This window comes from Corvus cornix, chromosome 10, assembly GCF_000738735.6.
Source record: "Corvus cornix cornix isolate S_Up_H32 chromosome 10, ASM73873v5, whole genome shotgun sequence".
In the NCBI taxonomy this organism is placed as follows: domain Eukaryota; kingdom Metazoa; phylum Chordata; class Aves; order Passeriformes; family Corvidae; genus Corvus; species Corvus cornix.
The window spans coordinates 12,895,424-12,908,942 of record NC_046340.1 but is presented as its reverse complement, the minus strand read 5'-3'; the positions used below and the strand labels follow the sequence as shown (position 1 = coordinate 12,908,942).

Here is a 13,519-nt window from a genome sequence, read left to right as displayed (position 1 = left end):
TTTTTTTTTCCCCTTTCGGCTGATTTGTGTGCATATGAGGTGCTTTTCAGCATCACAGAATGATGGTGGAGAAAAAAAGAGAAGTTACCTTCCTATTCTCCTGTCTTAGGACAGAATTACCTGTGTTCCAAGACAGATCTCCTCTGTTCTCTACATTTGACCTAAATTCCTTGTTAAACATCCATAAATTTTGTATTTGCTGCATCAGAATGTATCTTATTAGAACCACCTGTCTTTTTTGAATCCTGGCACATTATGTGTAGAAAGCTGTTGTGCTCCAAGACACACTGAAGTTTAACAACTGCAGCAGACCTCTCTGGTCAGCTTAGGGATTTTTGGGTGCAAAACCCACCTGAATTATTTATCCCTACCATGCCAACTCAAAAGAACAAAAACTAATCCCAGAGGCCGTATACAGTCACAGATGCCTGAGCAAGTCTCAGCTGGGCTGGGCAGCCTGGCAGCCATGGGGCAGGACTGGAGGTACCTGGACAAACTCACCTTGGCCTCCAGGATACATGCAGCGAAAAGCTCGCCCCAGCTCCTCAGCCTGGACTCTTCCTGCTGGGGTCAGCTCTCCACCCCACTTAAGCACCAGGAGAAGGGAGGGGGAGGACTCTCGGCGAGCTTCTAGGAGACAAACAGGTATTCACTACATCAGCTCTCATATCTGAGCTTGCAGAGAGAGAGGAGGGGTGGAAGAAGAGATTGTCATCAGCACCTTGCAGAGTGTTCTCAATACAAGCCTGACCCAAAATCCTCAGAAAGCAAACCAGCAAGGAGGAAATTCAGAGCCACTAGTTTTTGAAGGTATAGGCTGACATTCACAAAATTGGAAGTGCAAGCCCTGTAGGGCCAACCAGGGTGTGCTGGCATCACTCCAACCCTTCTATGATGTGAGCAAAGATAAGATATGGGTCATCAATTCTGCTTGCACGTCCAGAGGCCTATACAGGTAGGGTAGCTGCACTCACACCTGAACTCTGGGCTTAAAGATCAGGGTAGAAATCAGGTTTCTTTACCTTCATCTTCACTTGCAGCTTTTGGATGTCCATGAGGCAGATAGGTCAACTGAACCTTACGGTTAATGCCAGAAAAATGTCCATACCTGTAACAAGGGAGGGAAAAAAAACCCCTGAAACAAACCAACTCCACCCAGCCTTTGCCCAGAGGCCCCCAGGCAGTACACAGCAAAAGTAGAGCACAGGCAAAAGACTTTCTGCCACAACCCCCATAGCCACGAAACATTATTTTTGTCATCTCCCTGTGACCCAGCATAAACCCCCACAAAAAACCAAACAGCGCCCTCAAACAAAATTCAAAGATCCATTCCCTTGCTCTTCCACCAAGAGCACTCTGTGCTGTCATTCCTCACTAGGGCTTTAAACTCTATCTACATCTTTAACAAGTGAATGAATGAGATCACAGAAAAAACACTCTGACAGATGCTTTGAGGATAACCATGTTTCCAATGAGCAGAAAGAGCAGAGGAGGGAATCACAGCAAAAAGTCCTCCTCTGTGCTCCAGAGACACGACCTGAACATGGCTGCTGGCTGTGTGTGCCACAGCGAGCTGCAGTCCTGAGAGGAACCCTGGTTTTGTTTCAAAGATGTCAATACCACCATATTTTTATTTTGACTATACAAAACCTGAGAGGACACAAACATCTCTTCATGTTTGCCGAGCTCCTTTTTGCTAAACTTTTGGCACCAGGACAACCTTATTTAAAACAAGTTTTGTTCCAAATACATCAAAATGCTTCATATCAACGTGGTCCCTCCAGGACCCCAGTTCCTCTCCTGCAGCAAAGAACACTCAGCGTTGTCGCAAGTTGTTTAGCCAAACACCAGACACACTTGGGACAAGGATCAGCATGGTTTTGATGTCAAGGAGAAAAGGTTAGGAGCATGGTGCTTTTCATGTACAGTTACTAACAGAGGACAGAGGAGACCCCAATCTCCAGGCACCAGCTGGCCAGGACACCAGCAGCACAGCTTGTTTCCGCAGCACATGCTCTGAGGCAAACCCACAGTGCCCCAAGATAGGAATGCTTACATCTCCAAGACACTCTTCAGCTGTTCCAGTTTGGATTTCCTCTCCTCGATTTCACAATCACTGTGGGTTCCCAGCTCCACCACAAGCTGCCGTGCAATGTCCAGCACTTCCTGTTGGAAAGCAGAGAGCAATTCTGCCTCAGACTCACCAGTGTACTCCTGCAAGGCCTCCTGGACAGCTTCACCCAGCATCAGGTCCATGCAGACACTCCTCAGAAGCATGTCATTTCGTAAGACACAGCTCAGGCAGGACAAACTTTCACACCGCAGTTTGCTTCATCCCCATGCTGTGCTACAGCCCTGTTGAGAATCAAGCAGGTACCTCCAATTTCCCCACTCCCTAGCATGGACCCATCTGTCACCAGAGGCAACCACAGCTGGTGGGCAAGCTGCATCAGGTCATCTCCATCCTACAGTGTGCGCATCAGCCAGCAGATGTTTCTGTTCTGCTCTCCTGCTGTCACCCAGCTGAGTGTGCACAAAGACTGTTGCTTTTTTGGAGGTTTTCACCCTCCCAAAGAATTGCCTTGCAGCAAGATCTGTATTACCTGCATATCCCACACAGTAATCCCAGAATGTACTTACTCACCTGTAGCTGCTCTGGTTTCTTCAGCTTCAACTTCCCTGTCTTGTAACCATCATATTTCTCAAATAATTCAAAGAACCTGAACAGACAACAAAGAATGCTGATCCATTTTCTGCTGTTTCAGTAATACAAGGAGGGTCATGAGCATTCAGACTCTGTTCTTCAGGGAGAACCAGCAGGCTGCTGGCTCCTCCCTGTGCTTCAGAGATTCTGAAAAAACAAGTGTCTTTCTGTATACAACCAGGAAGCAGATACTAGCTTCCCAATTAGTGGGGCACTTCCCTTTTCAGCACCTAGCACACCTTCACTCTCCCTTCCAGAATTCACACAGAAGGTGTCAGGATCCTTGCAGGGAAAGGGGGATCTCTCAACCAGTCAGAAAGCCTTTGCTTGGATGGGCCAGGAAAAAGTACTGCCTCCTATGCACTCAGCCCTCTGCTCCTGCTCCTGGTTTAGAGAAAAGGCCCTTGTCCCTTCCCAGCAGCACAGCACCTTCTTCCCTTGGCTCTTACCGGGGATGTTTCACTTCCATCTTCATCTTCTGCTTTGGGGTGCGATCTCCATGACGGATGACTGCAATAACACAGCGAAGCTCCATCCTGGGGAAACACAAGATAAGGATGACAAATGTGCCCCTACACTCCAGAACTGCCACCAGGAAGAAGCTTCCCATTGGTCCTTCAGTTCCATTCTTCTGACAGCTGCTTTCCTCAGCAGGGGTAGAATTTCTCCCAGACTAAACCAGGCACGAGTGCCACAGCTGCAGAGAGAGTCAAAGCTCTGCAGACACTACCAAGTTGTCTGGTTTCATACCGGTGTACAAAGTATGCTGAAGATCACAAAGAAACTTTTGCCTTTGGTCTTTTAACCTTATGTGGTAGAAAACTAGCAAGGCCAAAGGTATCAAATGCGGGGCTGCCAAGCATATGGGTAATATGAATATTTCAGCTAAGTGTTTCCACCCATTTCACTGGTAACTCAACAAGCACTTTCTCCATGCAACAGCCAGCTACAGCATCTGTCCTGATCTGTTTCCTGTCCTGACGAAGAATTTGGATCCTCTGAAAGCCATGTGAGCAGTTTCTGTAATTTCTTCAGTTACTGGTCATCTGCATTCATCAAACCTACAACTGATCTCCAACCTGTCAGGACTTCCATGTGCATAGCTAAGCATTTCCACAAACATTTAAGGGTTGCAAGCAGGACAGCAGCTGGAGGATGTCACGCTGCGTGTGGTATCAAGCCCTTGGACAGGATTGCTCACACTTTGTCCCTCATGTAGCCATCACTGGCATCCTTTAGAGAAGACAGCAGGTACTCACATGGTGCCTGAAGTTGTGGGGACAATGGGGATGTCTTCTGCCTCTGTTGGGATGGACCAGGGGATATGAAACTGGGGAGCCAATTCCCGCATTATTATATTTCTGAAAGAAATCAAAATATAACACTCACAAGAAAATCCATTCCTTTGGTTCTCCACCTCCTCCGTAGCAGTCCTGCTGAAAGATGTGAGGAGAGCCACAGAATTTCCCCTCACTTTTATTGCAGAGACACCTATCACACTGTGGGCTAGTTAGGGCACCCCAAAGGGGTACCAGTTTCCCTCACATCACCAATACCACAACTGGGCTTAGCATGAAATGAAAAGTCCTAGAAGATACATTTAGCTGTAGACAAAGACAGCTAATGCCAATGCAGGCAGGAGCTCTGGGGGTTGAAAATAATCCATACCTCCAAGAGCTAAGCTGAACAAATGACTCCCATGAACCACCTGCAGACTTCTCTGACATACTGACCAGGACTCCACATTCCATTTTACTTTGCCGTGAGTTATCTTACCACCTTACCAAAACTCGGATTGTTCATACCCAAGGATTTTGGCACAGTCATCATAATACTTCATGGAGTTCTTCACAAAGCTGAAGCCATTCACATCACAAACAAAAGAGTGGCCGTTGGCCCGCAGAAGGTCGAACCCGCACACAGTTTGCTGCAGGAGGAAGCAGAGGATATGGGACTTGGACACACAGTAAGGAGGCATGGGGGACAGCAGCCACCCTGCCAGCAGGGCATACACAGAGCCAGCCAACGCTGCTCAGCTCAGCCCCACTGATGCTACAGCCATCCTCCACTCCATGCCCACCTCACAAGCCTTGAACAAGTGTGAACACATGCCATTAGTCAGACCTTTACACTTTCACTGCTGTACCAAAGGCCATACCCACAAGCCCCCAGATGAAGCCATCAGGGCCAACCCCCAACTTCCTAGAGCTCTAAAGGCCTAAAACAGAGCAGCTCCTGGATATCCTGCTCTTCCTTTCAAATCCAATCATTTTAAACCAGACTGACAAGCACGGACAAGAAGTGCTGCAGGCAAAGACACCCATTACTAAACGGAAAAAGCTACAAAGTAGAAAAGAGATCAAATCTGCATCAGCCCAACTGCATGGGGTGCCAGCTGCAGCAGGGCAGGAACAAGGAGCCCAGTGCTTCTTGCACTGACACTGCTGAGCATGCCACGAAACTATACCTAGACTCATACTCGCTCTACCCATCTGTAAAATAAAACATCAATTTGCACCAGAGCCATATTAAAACCAACCAACCAACCAAACCAAAACCAACCAAACAGAAAGCCCAAACAAACAAAAAAACCAAACACAAGTACCAAAATGCAAAAAGAAAAACAAGAAAATAAGACCAAATCTTCCACATAAACAAACACAGGAAACAGTCAAAACAGGATAAGCACAGATCAGATGGAGAGCAGCAGGCTCAGGACCCAGTATTAAATGCTCAGATTATGTGGGACACCAGGTACCTGCCAGCACAGAGGGCAGTTGCTGCAGGCCCTCCTGCCTTCCCAGTCACCTCTGCCCAGCAAACTGCCACAGCCAGCAGGACCAACAACTGGCATCAGGCATGGAGGATTGCCACGCCTGAGACATGCCAGGATGACAAGTTTTAACACCAACCCTGACATGGATCAGACATTTGTGGAGTCCTGCTTGCACAGGAAGAAAATACAGACCTTAAAGGCTACACAGACTTTACGGGCAACAAGTTTCTCCATGGCAGTCAGCATGACTGGGTAACGAATTTCTTTCCCTTCACTGTCCCGTTCCACTTTCCCATCCAAAGCAGGGGATTTGCGAGCCTCTGCATGGGCATAGTCCGGCCCAACAGTGTACACCTGGAAATACAGTGAGTTACACCTGACATAGCCACCAAGACTAACTGCAGCTTCCAGAAGGTACTTCTGCTGCAGACACAGAAAAGGAGATGACATGGTCTCACGCATTCCTCCTGCTGTGATCTACAGAGCATCCACTCCCTGCTTTGGGGCTGAAACTGCACAGTCAGCACCACAAAGCTTAAACACACATTCCAGGCCCTAAGTAGGACTAAGCAGAACCGCTGAACCTTCAGCTCCTCCCCCAGGCCTGGCAAAGGAAGGCACCATTCCTGGCTTTTCCTTACCTTTACATCAGTACCATCCGTAGGCATGAATTCCTCATAAATGTAGGAGCCTGTCTTCCTCACACTGCTCTCTGGGGAGTACACACTGCTCCGGCTGCCAATCTGAGAGCACAGAATAAACACCTCAGGGAAGAGCATGGGGATCCTTTTCTTAGATGGAAGCAGAAAAGCAGAAGTTTCATCCCATATGTAGAGAATTTAGCAGACTTAGTGGATTGGCATCTTAGGCCCCCCAGCTGTTACAGCACACGTATTTATGGAGGACAAAAGAAACTGTAAAATGCAGGCAGCAGGTATGTAATTTTCCAGGCTTTGAAGAGGAGAAAAGTTGTTATAGACCATTAATTTATCTCAAATCACTTCAAGGGTATGGAACAAAAAAAAGTGAACGGAGACCTACAAAGTTAGGAGCCTAACTAATATGCAAATGAAAATTAATTACGACAGGTGATAATCCAACCAATTTAACTTCCTTCTAGGACCATGACTGATCTTATCAACATCGAGGATGATGTTGTTTTCATTTCTAGTGAGGCTTTGGATACATGCCTGTATCTTACCTAAAGGAACAATCATTTTAGGATTATTAATGGCAGATGTGTAACTGATTGGAAAAAAGATGCATCACAGCTATAACTGTTCACTGGCAAAGTGGGGGAAGTGAGTAAGGGCAGATTTCCTGTGGAATCTAGGAATAAATACTGCCTTTATCACATGTGCAGGCTACTCTAAGATGGGAAGGGCAAGAATGATGTTAAAGGACAGGAACATAGGTTTTTTGAAAAATTCATCTTGATAAACCCAGGAAATGATCTGGAAAAAGCAGCATGCAATTCAGAAAGGGACACAGTGCTCCATAACTACAGGATACAGGTAACCAAGAGGATGGGGAAGGTGAAGCCAGCACTACCACTGAAATATGTCCTCCTGTGGTTCCCAGGTAGATGGGGTTGAACTAAAAGTTCTGAGAAGGTCTAAACTTCCAAGACAAAACCTTCTCTTCCCCTTCACCTGCTGCAACACTCCTTCCTGAAGCCACATGGGTCTCAGATCTGTTGGTTCCAACACCAGCTCTGGAGACCCCTCCTCACCTTACGGAAGAGCCGCTGGCTGCCCCCACCTGCTGACGTCGGGTAGTAAATATACACATTGTGGTCTTCAGCACTGACTGGCTTCTCTACAAATGGCTTTGGGAAAACAGCTCCGTTTACCTCCACATGGTCCTCTCCTTCCACCAAGTTGCACTCTGAAGACAGAGCACAGCAGCAGCACATCAGGAAAGGTGAGGCAGTCCTAGTGCAGCCACAGCCCCTTCCAGGCCCATCAGATGGTTTTGCCCTTGGGACCTTTGCCCACAAAAAAACCCAACAGACTTATGAGTCAGGCCTCTTCGAGGTGACTGCCAGTATCTGTTCTCTGCAGACTATCTTAAATAGCAGAGCCTGAGGAAATGGATTTCAGCAGAGCTTGGACACCGACCTTCTGGTCTGTCAGGATCTCGATTGAGCACAGCATAGCGGGGCAGGTCTATTCCTTCTTCTTGAAGGATCCGATACACTTCACGCCTGTAGAGGACAGAAGCAGTTTGAGAAGAGTCTAGAAGGTCCTTAGTACACGTCAAGGGAAAGACTTCACTCCCACTGATGAAGAACAGAGTCAAATGAACACAAAAAAGCATAAAGACAGACTGCAGGTACTTCCCAGCATATGCTCTCTGGACAAGTCCTACAGGCTATGGGATTTGCCTCAGTTCTGCTCCGGACACAAAAGCCCCAGAGTAAATCTCTACCTGGCCTAAACATGGACACTCAATTACTAGCACGTGCCCAGAGCACAGCAGCACACCCAGTACACACCACCTGCCCAGATCTGCCCTCTTGTCGAGCACCCTGTCATGCCAAGCTATCCAGTGCTCAGGCCAGGCAGAAGCAGCAGAGCCTTTTTTCATTTCGTGTCAAGGGACAAACCCCAGTTCTTTCACTACTTATACCTTGGGATGCCTGCCAGCACCCACATAACACTACTCACCACCCCAAAGACAGGGCAGGAGGTTTAGGATCTGTTAGGAGCCCTACTCACACACAGCCAAAGCAGCCTGGGCGTAAGAGCTGAAGTACGTGGCTGTTGGTGGCCTCTACCAACAGATGACTGAGAAACCTCACATGTCTGACCAACACACATTCCACAGATTCTGACCCAGCCTTGCTCCCAGTTTCTGACCCAGAGCCCCAGCTCACCACTTGGCTCTCCTGCTTAGAGACTAGTCTTTTTGCTTTAGTCATGGCGGCCTTGTTCTGTGAGAGCTCTTCCACTACCTACATCCCAGCCACTCCTTACAAGACATTTACACCAGAAAACAAAACATGGTTTTACACAATCTCAATGGTTTTACCCTCAAAGCCATTCCCCTCCATGCTTTGGGGAAACCCCAAAAAGCCACTGCTAAGGTCCCCTTCCTCCTCACCTCACTTGTTTGTGACCAGAAAAATGAAGTTTGCACAGCACGCTGAGAAGAATCAGAGGAAGAGGGAAGGGTCTTTAGTGGCTCACAGACACCCACCTGTCCTGGATGTAATACTGCATATCAAGGTCGTTGATCAGAAATGGCTTGCACAGCTTGGCATAAGCAACTGCCTTATCCAGGGGGAATCCTGAAATACAGGGTGAGGACAGAGGGGAAGGCTGAAAGGAAACTCCCTTGCCCACAGCTTAAGCAGGCTAAGGCCTGCTACAGATGCGTTACCTTTGGAGTGGAAGGATATCAGGCAGTCACAAGAGGGCCAGTTCTCCACCGGTTCATTCAGAATAACATCTTCCCCCATGATCACCACTGTGATGTACTCGAACTTGCACAGACGTTCCAGAATCTGTGTCATGGGCTTTGACTTGGACTTTTTGGTCATGGCACAGATTCCCACCACGATCTGCCGTTCTGGTGGCTGACAGAGGGGAAGACAGAGATCACTTTAGTAGCATTTCATATAACACTGAATAGGGGCCAAAAGCAGCCAGGAGCTGGAGATCATTTTTTCTGCATACTGTTTCTGGAGGTTACAGAAAAAAATTAATGTTTTCTTTCTGCAGAGACACCTTTGCCCTTTTCACAGGTGCCAGAGTTTTCCTCAAAAATCTCCCTGGTGAAACAGAAAGGTTTACAGGAGTGTCAGGTTAAGTTTCTAGAACAAAGAAATCCACTAGTTTTCCCAAATCAGGTCTGCAAGCAAAAACGCTGGATTTCCTGAAGCAGTGAGCACAGCAGCATGACGTAATGTTTCCTATCATAAATGCCACTGCTGTGTCCCACAGCTGTGCCACACAGCCAGGTGCTGTGTCCCCTGCAGTCCCAACTACCTGCAGCCTCAGCAGTAACCATGCAAAACCTGGCTGAGACACAGGGATTCTGCACAGGTGCTCCAGCCCAGAATGCTGGGACCTCCTTACCGACTCCTCCTCTTCATCATCTTCAAAGAAATCGGTTTCGTCTGTCTTCATGTTTGATCCCAGAAACTCTGTCTCATCATCTCTGGAACCGACAACAAACCTGGGAGTGGAGTTCTCTCCCTCACTGGAGGTCGTCGGGGACGACATTGCAGCTTCGGTGGCCAACCATCCCGCTCTGGAATTACAGTGTGCAAAAGGGGTCAGATGCAGGGCGATCCCCAGGGCCAGCTGCGTGATGGAAGCAAGTGATGGTGGGGAGGGCAGGGACTGATCTGGCATGAGGGATGGTGCTGCCCAGCACAAAAGGAGGAAATAGGAAGACACTCTCAGGGTGGGAGGGGATCTGGAATTCTGGAGCATTTTAGATAAGCAGCTCCATTTTCCAATTAACCCCCTTGCACTGGGACAGTGTCATCACCAGCACCGAAATAGTGTAACCCTTACAGTGATGCATGTCCAGCTGCTGCCTAAATCATGGACAGGCACAGGGGACACTCTTGCAGACTCATATGCCCAACAACATCAACTGGGACTCCAGAAGTCAGGATAAAGCTCAGGTCAGTGACAGTGACTTTCCAATTGCCAATTTTCATCCTTTCAGCTCAAGAAGACCTACAGCAACAGAGAGAACAGTTTGAGGGGTGCAGGAGTTTGCAGGGAGGAGGGAAAACAAGTGAAAACTCTGGCAGGAAAAGAGAACACAGGGAGCATCAGCAACAGTTTGGGTTGCAGCTCAGAGTGTCTGGGTTTGCAAGCTGGCATAGAAACACAGAAGGGATCCATCAAGATTGAGTCCAGCTCCTGGCCCTGTACAGACATCCCAAGAATCCCACCATGTGCCTGAGAGCATTGTCCATAGGCTTTTTGAACTTAGATAGGCTTAGTGCTGTGACCACTTCCCTGGGGAGCCTGTTCCAGCGCCCAACCATCCTCTGGGGAAAAATCCCTTTTCCTGATACCCAACTTAAACCTCCCCCAACTCAGCACCAGCTGTTTCCTCAGGTCCTGCCACCAGTCACAAAGAGCAGAGATCGGAGCTGCTCCTTGGCTGCCTCTCGGGAGGATGTTGAAGACTGCAATGAGGTCTCCCCTCAGTCTCCTCCAGGCTGAGTGCCCTCAGCCACTCCTCATAAGGCCCCTCCAGACCCTTTCCCATCCTCGTGGCCCTCCTTTGGAAGCTCTCTAATGCTTAATGTGTTTTTTATATTGCAGTAACCAAAACTGCCCCAGAACTCAAGGTGAGGCTGCACCAGTGCAGAGTAGAGTGGAACAATCACTTCCTTTGACCAGCTGCTGAATATATGCTGTGAGTTAAAAATTCCAGGAAAGGAGCATGTCCTCCACTGTCACCTACAAGAGCACCACTGCCTGCCCCAGAAGGGACAGAGTCTGAACACACCATTCAACTGACCTGTACATGCCAAGGACACAGCTGTTCACCGTTGACCTAAGCCGCACCCACACAAGTGTCAAGCAGGTGTCTTTCACTGTGCTTTTCCTAATTATAAAGTGGCCAAAAGCATTCCTCTTGTGTAAGTGAGGGCAACGTTGAGGAGAGGACATTGTGAACACCTCATGTTATTAAATACTTCCTAAAACTGGACATGAGACACTCTCTGCTGTTGCTTCTCACATTCTCACATGATTTCCAGCATTCCCTAGATTAAGCGTTACTGAATTTCCTCGTCTTTAGTGATGCCTTCCCTTACAGCGAGGACGCAGCACGAGACTGCATTGCCACATACAGCTGTCAGTTCCCAGTCCTCCAGCAGCAATAGGAGGCACACCCCAAAGTCATCAGCCTGCTGCCAGCACAACATCAGGGCACTCAAGAACCCCCTCACTGGGAACAACAACAGAAGATTGCCTCAATTCATCTGAGCAGGGTGGGAAATGCAAAAGACACAGAGCAATCCAGCTGCTTGTGAAATCCCCTTGGAAATAAGAGTAGAATAATGCAGGCCTCCAGGCAGAAAGGCAGCGCGGTCCCAGAAAGGGCAGGAAATGTAACAGGTAAGTGTTCAGAGAAAGTGCTGGAGCAGAAGTGCATCAGACAAGGACCCGCAGCCTCAGTACCCGGCACTGGTTGTACACAAGCCCATCAGCTGTCACGCTGGATCTACTGGGGGAGCGGACACCAACCCAACAGAAACCACACAGGGGACACAGCAAGCCTGGACTTCTTACATACCACACCAAGGATGATCTCCTCCATCTTACTCCCATGCACCAAGCCCAGTGCTGCTGCTCCCACAAAATCCTCAAAGCACAGCACACAACTGGCACTGAAATGTCTCGATCAGCAACAGTCAGAGCTGTAACTCGCCATCAGTGCTCGCTGCTAGTGGGAGGAACAGTGTTGGCAGACCAGGCTATAGAGGCATTCACTGTGCACTCCACATAGCCCTGCTACCTCCAGAGGAGGACAAGAGTAGGATTCCCAAGATACTCAGGAACCATTTTCATGCCTGTGTCCTCTGCCTCAGCACACACCAGTGCAGAATGAGCCCTTAGCAGGTACACTATCAGCTTGATGGCTGATGATTTAATGAAGTGAAGCAAACCATGCAAAAGGAGGAGGAGGGTTATTTTCTCCAATCCCTTACTCTCCCCTCCCTCCTGTAAAAAAAAGATCAAGCAGCAGGAAAACCTTTGCCCTAAGAACTCAGAAAGCACCAACTTCTCTACATTCCTGCTCCTATCCCAGAGAAAAATTCTCTTCCCTGCTCTATAGCTCTGTCTCAAGGCCATGATACCATACTCAAATCAGGTAAAAACTCAGAGCCTCACTGAAGCTGACAGCCGCTGATAGATCAGGCATAAATTCAGTGTTGAGTTTATGCTGCTGACTGTGTCATCCAAGGGAGACAAGAGCATTAATGCAGCTCCGGCACATGCACACAAAAGGTAAAGATGATTCTGGCTCTGATGTCAGCAAGGAAAGCCTCATGATTTCAGGTGTGGGGAGAGCATTAACCAGAACCTTCTTCTAGTTTTTCTTAAAAGCAGATTCCTTACTGTAGACTTACACCAAGCAACTACAAGCTCTTAATGAAACAAAACTTTCAGCTACAGGCATAACTAAGGCATCAAAAACTCAGACTGTTGCTCTTAAATGGACACAGGCAAGTGGAGCTCTATTCTGGTATCTAAGGACAGTGACAGGAGGTTTACCCACCACACCTGAGCCAGCTCTAGTGCTGAACTGTCACAGGGCTCATATGCCAGGAGGGTGGCAATTGCCATTATGGAACCCTTACAGGTTCCTGCACGGAACACAGCTTGAACTTTTTCACACCAACCACAGCACGACGATGGTTCTGTCCCTGTTGACATGAGCTAACCGCTCATGGAAGCCACAGATTTTGCTCAGTTCCCAGTTGCTGAGAGTGCTATGGGCCTCACCTCTCACTAATCACAGCAAGAAAATTCAGTGTTGAGTTTATGCTGCTGACTGTGTCATCCAAGGGAGACAGCATTAATGCAGCTCCAGCACATGCACACAAAAGGTAAAGATGATTCTGGCTTTGAGTCAGAATATTCAGGCTTGGTAGTCCTGTCACAGACACAGGAGGAAGCACATGCCAGCCGCTGCAGCTAAAGACTTCCCTGCTGCACTTCCAAGAAGGGCAGCTGTGATCTGCTGCACAGTCATACCAAAGGTTGCCATCATCACCCAATCAGCAATCCAAACCTGCTGACACACAACCCTAAATGGAGCCATAACCTTGCCTCCGATGTCCTTGGACTGATTCAGCTCCCTAGATTGCCCTGTATTAGTGATAAGAAATGAGACAGTAAATTGTTTTCCAGTTCCCCAGCAGGTCATTCAGGTGCTGTTCAGATAAGGGTGCTCACAAAGTCAAGAGATTCTTTGTGCCCTGCTTCTGAGGTACCAGACATTTAAGAGAGAAGGTATGATTAGGTCTTGTACTAAGTTTGTGCTCAGTGGGCATT

The 13,519-nt window shown here is 48.2% G+C and overlaps 1 protein-coding gene across 12 annotated transcripts in view; it reads right to left on the bottom strand.

The window, feature by feature from the left end:
- The window catches only part of PPIP5K1 (diphosphoinositol pentakisphosphate kinase 1), a 44,917-nt gene that overhangs the window by 29,793 nt on the left and 1,605 nt on the right, over positions 1-13,519 (bottom strand). For 8 of the 12 annotated variants that reach the window (XM_039557737.1, XM_039557743.1, XM_039557735.1 and 5 more), the window contains exons 2-15: positions 9,563-9,737; positions 8,865-9,060; positions 8,682-8,772; positions 7,601-7,686; positions 7,213-7,367; positions 6,122-6,223; positions 5,673-5,834; positions 4,510-4,631; positions 3,964-4,065; positions 3,154-3,240; positions 2,645-2,720; positions 2,057-2,166; positions 1,023-1,108; positions 502-630 (exon numbers count right to left, since the gene is read on the bottom strand). In XM_039557737.1, the coding sequence (XP_039413671.1) occupies positions 502-630; positions 1,023-1,108; positions 2,057-2,166; positions 2,645-2,720; positions 3,154-3,240; positions 3,964-4,065; positions 4,510-4,631; positions 5,673-5,834; positions 6,122-6,223; positions 7,213-7,367; positions 7,601-7,686; positions 8,682-8,772; positions 8,865-9,060; positions 9,563-9,709 (1,651 nt within the window). In that variant the 5' untranslated portion in view covers positions 9,710-9,737. Of the gene's footprint in view, positions 1-501; positions 631-1,022; positions 1,109-2,056; positions 2,167-2,644; positions 2,721-3,153; positions 3,241-3,963; positions 4,066-4,509; positions 4,632-5,672; positions 5,835-6,121; positions 6,224-7,212; positions 7,368-7,600; positions 7,687-8,681; positions 8,773-8,864; positions 9,061-9,562; positions 9,738-10,006; positions 13,505-13,519 lie in introns of those variants that run through there. The other 4 variants (XM_039557736.1, XM_010390881.4, XM_039557744.1 and 1 more) reach the window with 4 other exon arrangements.